The sequence below is a fragment of the Podarcis gaigeae genome, assembly GCF_964106915.1.
Source record: "Podarcis gaigeae genome assembly, chromosome: 2".
NCBI classification, from domain to species: domain Eukaryota; kingdom Metazoa; phylum Chordata; class Lepidosauria; order Squamata; family Lacertidae; genus Podarcis; species Podarcis gaigeae.
The window spans coordinates 32,242,541-32,261,849 of record NC_139679.1 but is presented as its reverse complement, the minus strand read 5'-3'; the positions used below and the strand labels follow the sequence as shown (position 1 = coordinate 32,261,849).

The following is a 19,309-nucleotide window of genomic DNA, read 5'->3' as shown; positions in this document are numbered from 1 at the left end:
TAGCAGAAATCTGCAGATTGTCTGATAACCTTTCTTCATAAGCAAATTGCATTTCATAATCGTGAAGAATTAACCATCTCTTTCATAGAAGTGGTTCAAAATGCTAGAATTAAAATGTGGGAGCCAAGTCATGTGGTGCACATCTCCTTAGAGAAGGTGAAGGTGAGAGCAGCAGGAGCCTGTTCCCCAGATACTTACTGGAGCCATGGACTCCTACTGCATTCCCAGTGGGTTGTACATGGGGCAACTGTGCCTCTTCATCACTAGGAGTTGAAAAATCCTGGTCTGCCTTACCAGGATCTCTGTTCTTAAATGTTGTAGGGACGCGGGCGGCGCTGTGGTCTAAACCACTGAGCTTCTTGGACTTGCTTATCAGAAGGTCAGCGGTTCAAATCTGCATGGTGGGGTGAGCTCCCATTGCTCTGTCCCAGCTTCTGCCAACCTAGCAGTTCAAAAGCACGCCAATGCAAATAGATAAATAGGGACCGCTGTGGCTGGAAAGTAAACAGCGTTTCCATGTGCTCTGCTTTCAATCATAGTGTTCAGTTGCACCAGAAACAGTTTAGTCATGCTGGCCACATGACCTGGAAAACTGTCTGTGGATAAACGCCTGCTCCCTCAGCCTGAAAGCGAGATGAGCACTGCATACCTTTTCTTAAATGTTGTTTTTGGTGGCTCAACAATTTGCAATCATGGTTACTGTGGGCAGTTTAGCCCAAATGTGTGTGTAAATGAAAGACATGCAGGATTTTGTTGGTATTTGCAGCAGTGAGAGGGGAGAGGATTTCTGTTGGATAGGTTTGGCAATATATTTGGCATGCTGATCCCTGCTCCGTTAAACAGAACAACCCATCCATCAAAATGATTTATAGGTGGTACATGACACCAGTCAAGCTTGCAAAGATATACCATGTGCCTGACAATAAGTGTTGGAAATGTAAGGAAACTGAGGGAACATTCTTTCACCTCTGGTGGACGTGCCCAAAGGTCAAGGCTTTCCGGGAAATGATCTATAATGAACTGAAAAAGGTATTTAAGTATACCTTTCTTAAGAAACCAGAGGCCTTTCTCTTGGGCATTGTTGGCCAGATGGTGTTAAAGAAGGATAGAACCTTTTTTATGTATGCAACAACAGCAGCAAGAATACTCATCGCAAAGTACTGGAAGACACAAGATTTGCCCACCTTGGAAGAATGGCAGATGCAACTGATAGACTACATGGAACTGGCAGAAATGACTGGCAGAATCCGAGACTTGGGAGAAGAACAAACAGAAGAAGATTGGATGAAATTTAAAGATTATCTGCAAAAACATTGTAAACTATTTGAATGTTAAAACGATGCAGGATATAGAGATAGTGCGGCATTAGTGACAAAGTTGAAAGGAACATGCAAAGATGTCTTATAAGTAACAAGTAAAGAAACATAGCAAAATTAATCAATGATGGGGGGTTAGAAGATAAGTGGTTAATAGTGACAATGGTTAATTTAAAAGAAATTAAGTAACATTAAAATCAGACAAAATAATGGAAGAGTTTGCTGAAACTAATTTGGAAATTGGAATACAGAAAAGGGAAGTGTGAGAAAGTCGGGAAAGTAAGGTACATGAAATTAAGAATTGAACTTATATATTTATGTTTGATTTTTGTGTGTGTTATATTGTTTATTGTCTGTTATTGTGTTGTTTTGTTTTGTTTGTTATGATAAAATCTGTTGAAACCCTAATAAAAATCTTTTTTTTTAAAAAAAAAGATGGTGTCAGCTATGTTTTGAGCATTATCTCTGATTTGTTTGTTTTACAAGCTTTAATAAAAATAGCTTTAAAAAACAAAGAAAAAATATGCATGTCAACATCAAATATCAAGCATTTTAAATATAAAATCTAAAAGAAAGAAAGAAAGAAAGAAAGAAAGAAAGAAAGAAAGAAAGAAAGAAAAGACTTCAAATCTCCGTCTATCAGCTTAAAAAACTTATGAAAACTCCATAATAACATGCAACTCCTCTACTTTCTATAAACCAACCTTTTTTCAGTCTTCAAACCCAGATCTTAAAAGCTCATTTTCCTTTTTGTGCAGAAAGTCCAATAAGGGGTTTCTAATCAATAAATGTCGTCAGTGATTTTTCTCCGATTAAGCATGTCAGCTTTGCCATCTTAGCAAAATTCATTAATTTCAATAATCATCCTTCCATTGTAGACAATAATAAGTCCTTCCATCTTTGTGCATATAACAATCTGAAAGGCTGGTGGCAGCAGCTGAGGCTGCAGTTTCTCTGTGTGCCTTTTCCTGCCTCTTTGTGTTGTGTTTCCCATGGATGCCTGGCTCCCCCCCCCATCCCGCTGGCCACGATGATGTCCCTCAACAGCAAGCAGCCCTTTGGCATGGTATACTCCTGCTGCCCTGGCCTTCCCTCTCTGCCAGACTGAGACTCTATTACACTCTCTCTTCCTCTCCCCACTCCTCTCTCTCTCTCACACCCCTGCAATACCGTAATCACTTAATAGTTTATGGGGCGCAATACTTGCTTTGTCCCGGGTGCTGGCTACCCATGTTACACCACTGCTTGTTACCATTATCTGCCTCAGTTCCTCAGACTCTCCTCCTGAAAATGTTAGTTCAGGCACAGGGATGTGCCTTATAGCTTCCTTTGGGAAGACAGATACAAAAAACCAACAAAAACCAACAACCATTCACCTCTGCTGTCTCCTTATCTTCCTTTAGTACACATTTGACTCCCTTATCTTGCAGGGGACCAACTGCATACCCTCCAACAGTTCTCTGATGAAAATAGGGACATCCTATTCCATAACAACAACAACAGCCCCTGCTGGAGGCTGCATTCACACAGCGAAAACATTTTCTCCCTCATAACACTAGAACTCATGGAGATCCAAGGCAGCTGAATGTTGGGATATTTGAGATAGATAAAAAGGAAGTGCTCCTTCACACAATTTGATTGTCCACTTACAATATCCCCACCTCTAAACTGACGTTCCATGCTGCCTTCACATTCCGTTCTCACTGGTCTTGAGTGCCATACTCCAAAAGGGCTTGACCCACATCACGTCCAAACACAAACCACAGTTCATTATGCAATGCTAATCAGATCATCTCATTCCTGTTTCTCACTTGATGCAGACCATACTCAAATTATTTAATTAGGAATGCAATGCAACCAATCTAATTCCAATTACAATTGCAAAAATTAGTGTGACATGTGTGCTCATTATATTAAGAGATGCCTGATAAATGAGTGTTCCTGTCATTGCATGAATAGGCGGCCTCAGTGGGACTGATGGGAAGCAGGGTTCATTCTACCAGCTTTGCAGAAAGCACAGCTCCATCAGACACCTCCTGTCTGCCCCTGAGCTGTTTCTGTGCTTTCTAGTCATCAGAAGTATTATACTTTATATAAGAATTGGCACCTGAGTTTGTTTTCTCCCTTGATCCTTTTCACTTCTGTGTTAAGCTTTTAGACTGCTAGCCTTGGGCAAAGGACTGTCTTGTTTTAGTTGAGTGCATGTAATGTGCTCTAGGAGTCTTTTTTGGCTGAAGAGCAGGATACAAAGGCTCCAAATCAATCAACCAACCTCTTTAACAATCTCATGATTCTTTTCAGAGGCAAAGTACAAATTTATTTCGTACTGTTTCCTAAACTCATATGAACCGCAAACGTTTAATGGTATAGTACCGTACCTATATTCTAATCTTTATCACGAGTAGATGAAGAATTTGGGAATCCATTGTGTTCAGTTAAGGATGGATACACCAAGGTGCAAGTAATCCTGTTACATGACTATACCTACCTGGACTTAAATACGCAATGAGGTAGTGACCTCAGTCTTAAATTTGGGTGTACGCATGAGACCCTGTTCTAGCTTTTGTGCACTTAAGAGTGCTTCCAGACTGTTGATGCTTTTGGCTTGAGATTCAATCACATACCAGCAAATTCAGGTTGTACAATTACAGCTGATTTGGTGGTGCTGTGAGACCGCTTAGAGTTTTTTATTAAAATTCCACCCTTTGTGATAAGGTAAGTGATTCGGCTTGCACGGGGAATTGTAGGATATCATTTGATTCATGCAATGTCATTTAATCTCCCTGCAAACAAATCAGAAATTTGAAATGGAAGAGGAACGAGATAAAGAATGCATTATTAAATTGACAAAAAATGGGTTATAATATACAGATCGAACAGTGGGAGCATATGTGGACTAAAGGGTTAAAATACACATTGTGTTATGATTTAAAAGAGAATTTTTTACAAAATGACATACTGTTGGTATCTAACTCCTGAGAAGTTATTTAGAATGTATAAAAATGTTCCAAGTGTACAGTATGTTGGAAATGTCAAGAACATGAAGGTGGATCTGTAGAAAAAGCTTTAAAAAAAGGATAAAAATACATACATTGATACAGAAGATTTTGAAGGTTAATGTTCAACTGAAACTAGAGCTCTTCCTGTTGGGACTAATAAATATGCAACTAGAAAGAGAATCAGGAAGATAATCGCAATATATGGAGGGTATGGAGTTATGCAACCCCTGAGCAAGGAAATAAGTTGCGTGGCAAGGTCCCAAACCCTCCAGGAAGTGGACTAAAGACACACGAAACAGTTTAGGTTAATGGGCAAAAAAGGCTGCAACTTTATTGGTTACAGAATGTGAGTGGTATTGGCTTAGGCATTGGAACTGACCGAACAGGGAGAAAAGGAACATGTCCTCGGCCATGGGAAGTTTAAATAGCCTGCGTCATGCTCCTGGACCGTCCAGATTGGACAGCCTTGGGATGACGTGGCAGAGGACCAACCAATGGCACAGGGGCTATCCTAGAGTGGCTGGGGCAACCCAGCCAAATGGGCAGGGTATAACAACAACTGTTGTTGTTGTTGCTGACATGGAATAGGATGCCCCTATTTTCATCAGAAACTAGGGACATCCTATTTTGTACAGTTATTCCTCCTCACGAAGAAGTGGGAGGAGAGAAGGCCAAAAATTAGACATGTGCATATGGGAATTGCCTTAAATATATCATTGAAAGGGCATTTGTGAATACAGAAAAGAGCAAGCAAAATGATCAGGGCACTGGAGCCCTTCTGACATTTGGGGCTTCTTAGTTTATAGTAGAATAAAGGGGGCATGAGAGGCATGTATACATTATGACAGGTGTGGTGATGGCTTTAAAAGGTGATTAGACAAATGGCTATCAATGGCTGCTAGTCATGATGCAGGCAAACAACAGTTCACGTCCTGCTTGTGTGGGCTTCCCCTCTGGTTGGCTACTGTGAAAAATAGGCCACTGCACTTGATAGATCTTTGGTCTGATCCACCAGGACTCTTCTCATGGTCATAATAATTCATGGATATTTTTAAAAATTATTGTAAGGGTCTTAAAACATGCTGAGAAAACAAGTAATTAAAGGGAGACGGCACTACCACCACTTCAGATGAAGTTGAGCATTTGCTACTAATTAGTTCCTCAAAACATTTCCCCTTCCATTCTATTTTTTTATTATTAAAATAATTCAGTATTAATACACACATATTACGAATATACAAACATACATTTCATACATCCTTAAAAATGTTCAAACATACCCACACTCAATCCCACAGATACTTCCTTTTCCCATCACCATCCCTCACCCCTCATCCCACCTTTGTGTTAGACTTCCATTCTACTCAATTGCAATTTCTTTCCACTTCTATTACTTTCTTTCACACACCTTTTGTTATGTAGTGAAGTTTCACCCTGGGCCAGCAGGGGATACTGTATATAGTTTTCACTCAGGTCTGTAGATAGTTTTCCCTCAGGTCCGCTTCAGTTATTTTAGGTGGGAACTCTGGGCTGTTGTTGTTACAATGTTGACAGCCGGCTGCCTATAAAAGCAGGCCGGCTGAGCTGTTTGCAGTCAGTTCTATTCCAGCTTACGAAATAAAGAGCTATTTGGAGAAATCGCTGGTCGTCAGCTATGTCAACCCACAACTTAACACCTTTAACCCAATTTTCTGCTTCTTTTTCTATTACACATTGTTATCCATCTTATTTAGTATTTCAGTATTTGAAACGGAACTTGTTTATTCTAATCGGAGTTCTGATTTTTCAATATGGTTTTGCAAGTATCCTTTAAACACCTTCCAGTCCCTGTCTATCTTCTCTTTTGAGATCCTTCCAATTTCTCCCATTGTTTTGGATATATTGTAATACTCCAATAATTTGGCAAGCCACTCTGTTTTTGTCAGTATAATACCACTTTTCCAGTTTTTCACAATCAATAACCTTGCGGCTACTGTTGCGTATAAATATAATGTCTTGTCTTCTTCCTTTAGACTTCCTACCAGGAAGTCCCCCTCCATTCTAGAAGGAAGCTGTGAGTTGTTAACTGGGAGATGTCATTCTGCCATTTTGAAATGCTCTTTTTCAAAAAGTGCATAGGGGAGGTGAACCAATGTTGCAAGTGACACAGAGCAGATACAGGCCTCAGTTTGGCTACAGGCCTGAACTGATAAGTGGGAGGGTGCTTTGTGACTGGAAGTCAATAAAGAATAACTGGCAGAATTATTTCCTGCGCTCATTAGATAAATCTGCATAAATGCTGTCTTGGCCGTGTGATTCAGGGCCCTCCCTGCTACAAGACTTATATAAATACTGGAGAAAGTTGTTGTGACATTCATGGAAAGAACAGCTCTAGATGAAAGCTTTGACACACACCACCAAGCCTTGTGGAGCTTTCCTGCTGGAAGCAACTGTGATCTGAAGTGGGAGAACTGCTGCTGAACAAAGGCAGGTACCTCTTTCAAGGCAACTATACCTGCTTGACCATGTATGCTGCTTTCTCTCTCCTCCTCCTGGCAGCCTGCCTGCCCTCTGGATGGGCGCAGACGGCCCTGGATGTCTACGTCAAGCAATATGACCCTCACTACAACTACACTGTCACAAAGAAGGAAGACAGGCCTGGCGTAACCGTCTATACCGTCAACATGACCTCCCTGAAGTGGCAGAATGGTGAGAGCAGCAGTTTTGAAATACGGAGGAAGGCATTTCCGCTGTGCCCTTTTTCTTTGTGGAGGATGGGAGGGAACCTAAACCAGGGAGGTGGCTGCTGGGTGGTAAGGAAACATGAACCAGGATAACTCAGTTGGTTAGAGTGTGTTGCAGATTACGCCAAGGTTGCAGGTTTGATCCCCATACAGGACAGCTGCATATTCCAACACTGCAGGGAGTTGGTCTAGATTATCCTCAGGAGCCCTTCCATCTCTGCAGTTCTATGATTCCATGAGCAGCAGTAGGTAATCGTTGGGTCTCCCTGTGGCTGGCTATGGAAGGGGAAACTGAATCATTTTTGAGACCCTAACAGGAATCCAATATATGAGTTTTAAACAACCATAAATACTGGAGAGTTCTTGCAAAGTAAGGAGAAAGTCTCGTCTTTCCAGTCTGCTCTCAACTTGCTTAGGGGAGGTGGCTAGAGGTAACACAGCTTAGGGTAGATGGAAGTTGTTCTCCTGATGGTCATCCTAGCTTGTGTACAGTCTTTTCTCAAAGCTGCCCTCTCTTCAGTCTTCTTTGCTAAATGGCCCAACTCCTCTGCGAGATCCTTCAACTCATTCATTTCCAAAAAGAGCACGTGAAAGCATCCTTAACATTCAGTGAATTCTCTGTCAAAGAACACATGCATCTGTAATAAATTAGGCAAAACGGGAGCAAAAATAATATACTGCTAATTGAAAACAAAAACAAAAACACACCCTTCAAGAACTTTACAAAACAAAAACAAATAACAACCAGTACAAACCACCCCATTGAATCTTTTTACTTCTTCTGTGCTTGCCATTCTCCGGCTCCCAGTGCACCTTTGCAACCTCATTCTTTTCTCTCCTTATGGCAGCGTGGCTGGACTGCCTGGCTTGCGGCAGCCGTGGATGGAAGAGTTGTGTCCTTTACTCCACTTGTATTTGATCTTTTGAATATTATTAAGGTGAGAATCCATTTTCTTCACAGTAGGGAAGAGTAGAGAACGGCATAGTTCTTCCCAATAACATGCCAATAGTATTGACTTCAGATGTAGAGATTATGCTACCCTGGGCAACTTCACTGTTCGTTCATGTATATACCACCATTTCAATAAAATGTTCTGTGGGGGGAATGGGGGTCTCCTGAAAAGAAAAATAAATAAAATAAAAATAAAATGTCCAAGGATGCTCACAAAGCAGCATTAAAACACAAGAAAAATCAATGCAGTCCCTTACATTTGATAGGCTGTGCAGGATACCCTTCACAACCTCTAACTCAGCTGCAGGCTGAAGCTTATAGAGATCTTGAAGACTACACACACACACACACACACACACACACACACACACCATTTATAAGGAATGTACCCTACCCGTCTAATAAAAAGCCCCTAATGTGGCCCTGAACTAGATTTATAGATAAGTATAAATATAGATAAATACAAGACAATCAGAATATTTTCCCAAAGAACTGGGGGTTCAAAAACAGCAAAATGCAGCTTTCTCCCAAATCTGGAAAAATTAAAATATATTTACTAGAAGGCTGAGAGAGAGAGAGAGAGAGAGAGAGAGAGAGAGAGAGAGAGAGAGAGAACCATACACCTGAGGAAGGGTACTCCACATTCTCAGCACGGTGCATCGCTATTGAAAAGGCCCTGTCCTGTGTCCTCATCAACCACACTGCTGAAGACAAAGGGACAGCAAGTAAGGCCTTCAATAATTTTAGGAAATGGGCAGACTCATGAGTGAAGACTGTCCCTCAAATCATCTGACCCCAAACATTGCTTCATGAACTCAGACATCAGGTTACTGAGCGAGGGGAGGAAGAAAACTTTCCACAATAGCCAGGATTGTGGAATTAGAAAATTAAATTCCACAATCCTGGCTATTATGCAGGGTGACCTGGGTGGTTTCAAGAATTAGAGCAACAGGGATTGTGTACAATCCAACAATAGTAAGAATGGCTACACAATAAATGTAAGGGAGATGCCATGTAGACAAAGCTGAGTACGATGACCAGCAGGTTAGGTACAAACAGGGCTATTTTTCTAGAAAAAAAGATGCTGAAATTCACCATGAATGCTTCCTTTGGTCTCTTAAAATGGCAATGGCATCCACTTGAGAGCCCTGGGTACAAATATCCATATTAAGATATCATACTGAAATTTTCTGAATATTCTGGCCTATCAGTGAGATGGAAGGAGGTAGTTGTCAACTTAACCCAAATAAATAACCAGAAAGCCATGAGATAAACTAATATAGAGATCTGTTGGGGCTCATCCAGACTTCCTTTTGTGCCATTTTTCTAGGTACAGGTGCAGTCTTTAAGGCACCATGTCCAAGCACTTTTCTTCCTTCTTTTTTTGCCCCAAACTTCCCTGGGAAAACCCTTTTTTTACTACTGAATTGAAGCAAACGCCAATCCACAGAAAACCCAAATTGCTGTTTGTCCTGATTCAGCATTAAAGAGTGGGTTTTCGTGGGGGGGCGGGGCGGGGGAAGTGCTCAGGCACTGCACTTTATAGCATGGACCTATGACTAGAAAGCACAAGGCAAAAAGTAAGTGTGGATGAGCTCTTGGTCACTAGATACATAAAAAGTCTCTGAGCCATTTGTAGCATATTTAAAAGCGTACGTAAAATACATTAAAATATAAACACGTTTACACAAAAACATAAAATTCATAAAATATACATGGAAAAACCCCTCCATAACAGTGATAGAAATGTTAGGGAGCCCACATACAGCAAACAAAATTTTAGTACACTAAAAGAGGGTAAGCTTTTACATAGCACCTCAAAGATATCAGTAGAAGTATCAGGTAGACCTCATAATGAATGTTGCTGCTATAATGTAATTACATGTTTTGTTTGGAATTTTGTCAGCTTGGCCCTGCTAGATCTCGTGACTGTTCTCCATTTGATAGGACTTCAAGTTCTTAAGATATGACATGTGCTATGTGTGAAGCCATAGGTGTACACAGAACTCACTTCTGCCTGTTTTGCTGTAGAACTTGCACCATCAATACCGAGCATACTGTGGCTGGTCATATACCATGGAGCCTGAATATAATCTGAATTTAACTCGGCAGATAGACACTACACGGTTCGAGAATCTAAATTCATATGCTGATCCTTATGGTGAGCAGTTCTTACCTTCTCAGACTTTTCTGATAAATGAAGCGCTAGGAGAAGAATCGCTACTCATTGGTGTGGAAAACATCCCCAGGGAAAAGGAGGTCATCATGCAGGGAGTTAAGGAGCAGATTTTCCCCCATTCCTAAAAATGCCTGTATGCATCATAAAGGAATAGTCGTAGGCCAGGCTCCCATGGATTGCTGACATGGCCATAGATGAGAAAGGACCAGATTAATGGGGGCCAATGGATGGTTTCATAGAGGGAAGTAGAAAAGGCTACTGATTGATCCATTGCTGCTTGTCTAATGGAATGAGCTGCCTTGTCCCCCCCTTGTTTGCTATTCCAGGGGTTATCCCAACCCCCATGAACCAATTTGGGGTAAATGAGAGAAGGAGAAGGGGAGAAGTCACATTCTTCTAGTGGATTTGCTCGGCTGTCTGCTGGTAGGACTGGAAAGCCAAACTGATGATTGCTTGAGGTATTCAGTTTGTGCAGATCTGGGGAACCCTCCTATTGCTTCCTTGATGACCTGGGGAACATAATACCAAAGATGCAAATGGCCAAACAGCATATATGCTACAGAATGGCTTCCTTTTCAACATTGCTTTGCTCTATGGTTTCAGTCATGTTTTTGTTCCATCCTGCTAGGGAAGAATGAAGTTAGCAATGTCCCGTCTGTTCTGTATCTATAAAACCAGAGCCAATTCTGTTCTTTTGCAAGTCAGATTCCACCAAATACATAATTATTTCTTTTGTTGTCTACTATGGTAATTTTTTTCATATTTTTGTTGTAATGTCACTATTGCTACATGATTTCACACCATTTATTTCAGTGTATTCTATGCTTTTCCTGATAGAGTGCCTGTTATGGTCAATTAAGACCACAGTCTTTCCCACTTTTAAAGTATCTAAATGTTCTTAGTGGGTCGCCATTCTTCCTTCCTTCAGAGTAAATGAAGCAGCTAATGGCCCATCAATTAGTGGTCCCCCTGCAGGGTCCCAATATTAGCTATCCAGCTTTCAGAGGGGGTGGGAAGAGAAATGTTAAAATTAAATGGGAAAGATAAATCATGAAGCTGAAGACATTGTGCAGATTCTTCTCCCTTACTCACATTCAACACTCCCCACCCCTCAACCATAGCTGTCAACTTACAGATTTGAAAATAAGGGAGCAGCAGCCTTGAAAATAAGGGACCAGCAGCCAAAATAAGGGACCTGCAGCCTCACCTGTTCCAGGCACTCCAGTCTTCCTGTCCTCCTGCAGTCTGGTCAAACTCATGCTGGTAGCTCCGAGAACACTGTCCAACCAACTTTGTAACCAGAGGTTCAACTGAATAGAATCTGAATCACATGCACCACAAGGCCTATGCAGCCTCAACTTAAGATGGCTCCCCAGCCTGGCTTTGCACTGCAAAGTTTGCAGCAGCATGTGCAACAAAATGGCGTCCAGCATTCAAAACTCCCCTCAGCTTGCATTAACTAGCCACACACAAGGCATGCAAGCTCCACCCCCCAGTCGTTCTTAGACTTCTTATTGGGTGAGCAACACAGCCAAGCAACACAGTTGGAGCCTCCCTCCTCCTGGCCGGCAGGGAGGGAGGGAGAGGAGCTGCTTCCTTTGAAATTTAAGGGACATCATTTAAGGGACATCCATCAATAAGGGACAGCAGCGGGACATGGCGCTGGAATAAGGGACTGTCCCTTCAAATAAGGGACACTTGACAGCTATGCCCTCAGCCACAAACCTCTGCCAACCTCTTCTTCCCACCCTTGGACCCATCTTACTTTCCAAGCAGGCAAACATGGAAATGGCTGCCTACAAGATGGTCCAGATCTGCATTCAGATGTGACCCACACACTTCCTACAGCCCATTCAGATGAAACCCCCACATCTCACACACACCCGTATTCACTGACAGTATTCTAAGCAGAAACCACCAACATGCCAAATACAGTACCAAGTGCAGGGGAAAGGGAAGAGTCCATCCTTCTGCTGACTTTTGAAGGTTGCCACCAGCCTCACCAAGAGGAAATCAGACATGATCAGTGCTATTTTTCAGGAGGTACTCAAGAGTACACAGTAACAGCACCCCCCCTTTGTTAAAAAGTGTGATATGTACTATAACAACTTCATAGTGAGTACCGGCATCTATTTTTCTAGGGGGCAAAGCACTGAATGTGATGGACAAATGCTGGTGACACCCACCCTACCTTTTGGGGAGATGGGAACAATGGAGGGATGGGACACATTCTTTGGAAGGAGGTGGGCTTCTCTAGGGCTAGATCCATTATTTTGTCATTCAACTATACAATCAAACTGTTCACTGATTAGAGCCTTTTGCATGCTTTCCTTCAGCAACCTCCTTTAAATACATGCCCCCCCAAGCTTTCAGCATCCCCCCTTTGTCCCCTTCCCCTTCCCTCTCTATCCTTCAGCTACTACTAGCATCATTAAACTACAACAATCATGGTGGGGTTTTTTGTTCATTTTTTTTTTTTTTGCAGTTAAGAGGTATACAAATTTAGTTAAACAGTTAAAATAAATACATAAAGAATCAAACTGTGCAAAGGAAGTATCAAACTTATTAATTTTAGTTGGGAAACGAACAATATACCAATTGCATTCACTTGACTGATTTCGGTTTCAGACCTCAGGGTATAGGGTGGTATATAAATTCAATAAGTAATAAAGAAGCCAAACAGACATACGAACTGCAGCAATTTCTACACCTTCCACATCTCTGTATTCTGTCCCCTGAACATATACACCTGTTTAGGGCTTTGTGGTCCTTACTCTGTTCCTATTATTTCCCATTACTCCTGTGCAATCTTGTTATCTTTTTATGATGATTTATGATAAAACAAGTAGTAATTACTTGAGAATTGCATGTTTTGCCCATTACTATAACATTTATTTTTCCATCCCCAGCATATAATGAGCAATACTTAAACAAGTTTGTGTACATAATCATTGCAACAGGAGATGAAATTTTCTTACCTGATTATAGCCGAAATTTCTTTCCTCAGCTAGCAGCAAAAAAATATTTCCGGTAAGTTCATACTGGAAAAAATACCAAATTCTCTTTTTTAGATGAAGGGCAGAACCCTTCCCGGTTGTTAGTTAGGCAACAGATAGTTTGAACTCCAGATTCGTAGTTTTGGGTGAAGAGAGATAATCTGAACTGAGGATTTATAGCTGATTCTGCCCTCTGTAGTGTGGGATCCTGATCAAATGGACACCAAGCAATCCGTGCTGTGCAAAGCCAGTTTCTGCTATTAGATTTTAGAACCATTAAGAGAAGATGAAAGGCAATTTTGAAATAAATACAATGGGAGTGTTTAAAAATAATCTCTACTGCTCTAAAACATTTCATTTGTTTTAACCCTCAGTAATACCTAGCTCCTCATAGTTTTGTTTGTGAGTAGGAGATCTATTTTGCCTTCTTCCCTCTGCTTCCCCTATTTTAAAAATCACATTTTACAAGACCATGTATTGTGTACGAACTTTTCTTAGTACCGTATATAATAAAGTTGTAAAATTGTCATCATGCTGCAGTTTGTAGAAGCCACGCTAGTCTTCCTTCATCAGGCCTTCTTTTTCTATATGCTGAGTAATTTTGTCTTCAATAGGGTCCCCGCCTGTTTTTCTGATATATTTCTCTCTATGTGTGTTTTCTTTTCAATGAGGGAAAACTCAGGAAGCTGTGATTAGATTGAACATGTCATCTTTGTCTATTGCAAGGAAGATATTTCTTTTTCAAAAACCTCTCTTTTATCCTGCAGGGCCATTCCAAACACTTTCCATGCGATTTCATTACGCCCACTGATTAGATTATCTATCTTGGACACGAGTATAGCCTTTTATCTCGCCACCATACAGAATCTGAGCATGCCCCAAGTTTCTTGGAACCTGACTGAGGTAAGAAAAAAATGATACTGTGTTACTGAATGACAGAAATAATTCAGGCATAATGCTTGTCTTATCACTTACATCAAGCCAGGAGCAATTAAGGAATCCTTAATTGATGGAAATTATAATGAAGTGCGATCCTTTACTAAGGACACTCAGTTGAGCTCAGGTTTCCTAGGAAGTTATCAGTATTTTAAACAGGCTGTTATGATTATAGGAAAATCAGTCTTGATTAATGTTGTCCTTCAACAACTGATTGGAACTGATTTAAATAATTGTGACATTTGTCTGTTTTCAGAGTGTGGTTGGTTCACTTTGAGCTTTGCTAGTGAATATCAGAAAGTTGTGACATTTCCTTCTGGCCTCCTATCATTTTATTTTTAAATTACTGTATCAGAATATGTGGTTCAGTAAATGTAGTGTGAATATGCCCTTGGAAGCAAAGCACAAAGAAAAATTCCAGGGTCTTAATTTATTTGAAAGGTGTGGGTTGACTTTATGCAGGCTGTGGCCTGAGACAGTATTTCACACAAGCCAACTGAATCAATAGCTGCTGTCAAATTGAATATCCTTTGAAATCTTTGGAAGTTGCCTAGGAAGGGCCATAGCTCTGTGATAGCGCATTTGCTCTGCAGGCAAAAGGTATTTGGTTCAATCTCTGGCATCCCCACATATGGCTGGGAGAGAATCCTACCTGAAATCACCCGAGAGCTGCTGCCAATCAGTGTAGACAATACTCAGCTAGATGGACCAATGGTCTGACTCTCAGAACCACAGAACTGTAGAGTTGGAAGGGACCCTAAGGGCCATCTTGTCCAATCCCCGGCAAGGAGGGGCTCTTGGGGGTGGCAGCCACACAGGACATTTCCTGCTGTGATTGATGGATTCTCATTAGCAACACACTGGAAAGTGAAACATACAAACACACACACACTTCTTTTTACATACCTGAAGCGTATCTAACCTGAAGTGTCTGTAACCCAAGGTACCACTGTCCCCCCACAGGAAATTGTCTCCTGCAGACAGTAATAGCAATGGATAATAGCTTGAGGAGCACTTGATTTTTCTGTTCCGTTCTCTCTCTTTCTAGACAGAAACCAAAGGTGTTATCTATCTATATACAGATCAGGTGCCTTCAGCAATTAAATGTTTCTTTGCCGACACTGGGAACTCTCAAAGGTAGGATTATGCATAAAATGATATAAAAACATACAATGTTGATATAAACATACAAATCTGTTAAGTTGGGGTTGCTTAGTTTGTTTTCTACATATCTTATATTCAGTTGACCCCGCTTTTACTGCAATTTGCAATTAATTTTTTGCCAGCATTTTAATGCATATTTTATCTAAAAAACACACATTCTTAACATTCAATTTTGACAAATGTACCTGTGCATTTATATGCACACTTCACCCTAATACATGCATTTCTGTGCACATTACTTTGCTTGAGAACTGCATTGCAAACTTCATGGACATGTGCATCTTGAAGGATGTCTATGTTTTGGTTTCCACATTATTTTTCAAAGTGTGGAACATGTAGGATCAGCTTTAAATCCCTACAAGGAAGCCATTGGGGGGTGTTCTCTGCCTTGCAATATTTTCTCTCTGGCAAAAAAAGAAAAGAAAGCAATCTGAGTGCTCTTTGTGTCAGTCAACAGGGCCACAAAAAATATAGTTATTATTCTTCGCCAGAAATCCTTTTGTATGTTTTCAAACCTGCTAACCAAGGTTCAGAAGGGAATTCTCCGGGTGGGTTACTGAGAATGCTCTGGAACCTTTGGGATCAGGTTGACAATGTTAAAGGACCATCATAACGGTGAGTTGTCTTGCATAGTAAATAAACAGATTTTTTATTTTCTATCAACAGAATTATCCCTTGTGCAGCAATAAGTGATATGTTGCATTCTTGGTGGTACTTAACTCCAAAAAGTAGCTTCTTCAGTGCTCACCATTCCTCCTCTTTCCTATATAATTCTCAGGCGAGACTTCAGGTGGTCCACGAGTGCTGGTTTACGAATCATACCTTGGTTTCCTTGTGCGGCTGAGAAAGTGGTAAGAGGGTTTGTGATTTAGGATTTCTCAATTTCTTCACACAGCTGAAGAGGCCAAGTCTCCCCACTCCAAACACGCACGCACAAAATTGGGCTTCTGTTGTAGAGATATTGAATTTCCTTATATCTGCAAATTTGCTAAATGCTGGGGGTCTCCCCCACCCCGAGGATAGTGCATTCATTTCAGATAATTGTGAGGTGTGTTGCATAGGGTCCTGCTGGTTACTATTAGTGATTGGCTGCCCAAGAATGCCCAATGCTCTGGCTTTCCCCTTGGATGAGCAGAGGTTCATGTGCAACAGTCTGGAGAGACCCTGCTGTAACACAAATAGGATTCCTTCATTATGTTCCAGTTAGCTGGAACATGGTCTTTCCTATGGGGGAGTCCATGGGATGGTTTCATTTCAAAGCCCAGCAGAGGCTATTTCCATCTAGCATTGCCCAGGGAGATGTGAGGAAAATAACATCTTTATACTGCACTCCTAAAAACACCCATATACATCCCAAGGGCCATATAGAAAGTCTTCAAGAGCCACATTTAGTCTCTGGGCCTGAGGCTCTTCTTCCCTGATGTGACATGTTTGTAATGCTGGTGTGAGAGCCTGCTCTGTGTAACAAAATGGGGCAAGTTTCTATCTGTTGGAAACTTGAAGTGATTGAGATTCACCTGGAAGAAAAGTAGGATCACCCTCTGCCCCATCCTGCCCCACTGAGCACTGGCTCCATAGCTGTTCCTCTGTTGTCTTTCCTTGGAACAGTGGAACCAGGAACCTCACCTCACTCTTCTCCAGATTCATACTAATGAACGTTCTAGAATTTCTTAAGTGCAATGTGATGCACGAACTCCTGTTCACTTCTCAGTGCCTTCTTCTATCTCATCTCTTTGTAGGAAAATGGTGTTTATATGGCAGAAATGAGCAAGCCACTATTGGGATGGAGAGGCTTTTTTATTGAGGTAAATATCAGGTCCATGGAGTCTAGTATTTGATTCTCTCTCTCTCTCTCTCTCTCTCTCTCTCTCTCTCTCTCTCACACACACACACACACACACACACAATCTGCATGTACTGAGCACCAGAACTGATGGAATGTCATGTATGGACATTAGTACTAGACTGTTAAAGAAGGAATCAGGATAGACATCGTTGGTCTATGATTCTCAGATCGCACAATGTCCACCCCATTCCAGTACCAAATCTTCATCACCAACCCAAAAAAAAGATTGGCATTTGCAGCTTTTTCATTAAGTATGGCTTAGATGAAGCACTGCTAAAGCAGAGTGGTTGTCTACAGGGGCTATGAGCGGGAAATAGTTTTCCAAACCCCTGTCCAGGCATTAAACTCACTGGATGGTGTAATCAAGCCATGGTTTCTTCTGCTTCATTCCTACATTTCTTGTAGCATGGAGAAAACAATACAGGTTTACATCACGTACCAGTGACCTCAGCTATTGGTTCCATCCCTTTCAATAATGGATGTTTCTTTTCCCTGTTTGCATGTAAAAGATAAAAATCGTCTATGTATTTTTTTAACAGTTTGGAGAGCTTTCTCATTTTGTTTCTGACAGTTTGATTGTTCACCTCATGATTCAGATGAAGCTGTTATACAGCTTGTGTTTAGTGAGAAATTCTTTAGGTGCTATAAAACTATCTAGAAGACTAAAGGCAAAAACTGGAAGTACTAAATGCTTAGCTTGTCCTTCAGTCTAGTTCACTCATTTTATCCTTCTAAGAATGATCCATCAACTTCTGACTACCATGCCTGAAAGCTGGGTATTCATATATTACTTGAAACCAAGAGACAGAAAACTGCTGTTCAGCCAGCCACTTGAGAAAGCATGAAGTACTCTGCCCTAAGGCACTGGTGCAAATGTAAGGCATAATTATTATTTCTTAAATATGCCTGTGCTATAAACTTTCAATGCCATTTTTTTTTGCAATGGAATATATTGAGGAAAACTGCCATTTCTTTTCCAGGTAACTTTCCCAGGACCTGAGAACAAACCACATGTTTTCACTTCGGAGGTTCACATTATCCCAGATACTTATCCATGTGAAGACTGCCAGGGAGAGGAGTGCTATGGAACGCTGGTGTGACATCCACCTGCGATGCTGTGGCTCCTGCTGGGGAAGACATGAGATGCACCTAGAAAAACGTGTGGAGGAGCAAGTGGGCAGAGAAAAAACCTTGCACAGAGAATGCATAGGTTCAACCTCAGCTAAACTGAAATAGGTGTGGGATGGGGAATGTAATATCATGGGGAAGGTGAGAAAGTCGGTCACAATCAGGAGACCTAAAGGACTAGCTATGGTGGCAATGGGAAATGGGTAAGAGGGTGGATGAATGAGAAATACTGGGCATGGGAGAAAGGGCTTGGCTCTGCAGAACAAGTAACGCAGCAAAGGAAAGTGTGCCTTTGTAATCCCCAGATCTCTGGATCACAAGAAAGAAAAGCACTATCTTCTGTTAATCTTCACTGAAATTCTGTACAAGTATTGGAGCATTTAGTGCAGATTTAATACACAACTCCTTAGCATGGATTTAAGATAGTTTAACTTCATAGACTTCAATGGGAACAAGTAGCCTCTAGTCTAAGTAATTGATTATAACTGGATTGTAAATCATCATGTAAAGTGACTGAATTTAAATTCCATGTGAGTCAGAGAACAAATGAGTGGCTTCTTTGGCTAGCTGTTATCTCTTCATTTTAGATTCCTTTCTGATGAATGGAGATAATAAAGTTGACTATATTTTTGTGGCAGAAGTGAAGCCACCTGCTGGGGATTTCATTGCCTGATCATTTCTTGCTGTTTTCTGTTTGTTAACAAATAAAGGTTGTTTCTGGCATTCCTACCATTGCATTGGGTGACAATATCTTGTGTTCTGAAGTTGCATGCCTATTACAAGCAATGTCCTGTTGGAATACATAATTTGCCAGACAGCTTAGCAAGTTTGCATTAGAATCTCCACAGCGTGGGAATACAGAACATGAAAGGAATCTGCCTAGAGATAAGGAGACCCAGCAACAGGCTCCCTTGGCCAATAAAGTGAGATGAGCCCCACAGCCCCAGAGTTGGCCACGACTGGACCTAATGGTCAGGGGTCCCTTTACCTTTATCAAGTTACTAGTTTTTGTTCCTGCTTGTCGTCCAGCTGGGCAATCTCAAGAGTTGCTCAACAATCCCTATGATACT

The 19,309-nt window shown here is 41.2% G+C and overlaps 2 protein-coding genes across 2 annotated transcripts in view; both read left to right on the top strand.

Moving 5' to 3' along the window:
* The window catches only part of LOC310839179 (autocrine proliferation repressor protein A-like), a 223,622-nt gene that overhangs the window by 34,417 nt on the left and 169,896 nt on the right, over window positions 1-19,309 (top strand). The gene's annotated exons all lie outside the window — the stretch shown is intronic.
* LOC310839475 (autocrine proliferation repressor protein A-like) lies at window positions 6,388-18,972 on the top strand. Its single transcript, XM_083728107.1, has 9 exons — window positions 6,388-7,035; window positions 7,755-7,976; window positions 10,022-10,151; window positions 13,079-13,199; window positions 13,933-14,068; window positions 15,150-15,238; window positions 16,044-16,116; window positions 17,005-17,070; window positions 18,092-18,972. The coding sequence occupies exons 1-9, from the start codon at window positions 6,820-6,822 to the stop codon at window positions 18,209-18,211; spliced, it is 1,173 nt and encodes a 390-aa protein (XP_083584233.1). The 5' UTR covers window positions 6,388-6,819; the 3' UTR covers window positions 18,212-18,972.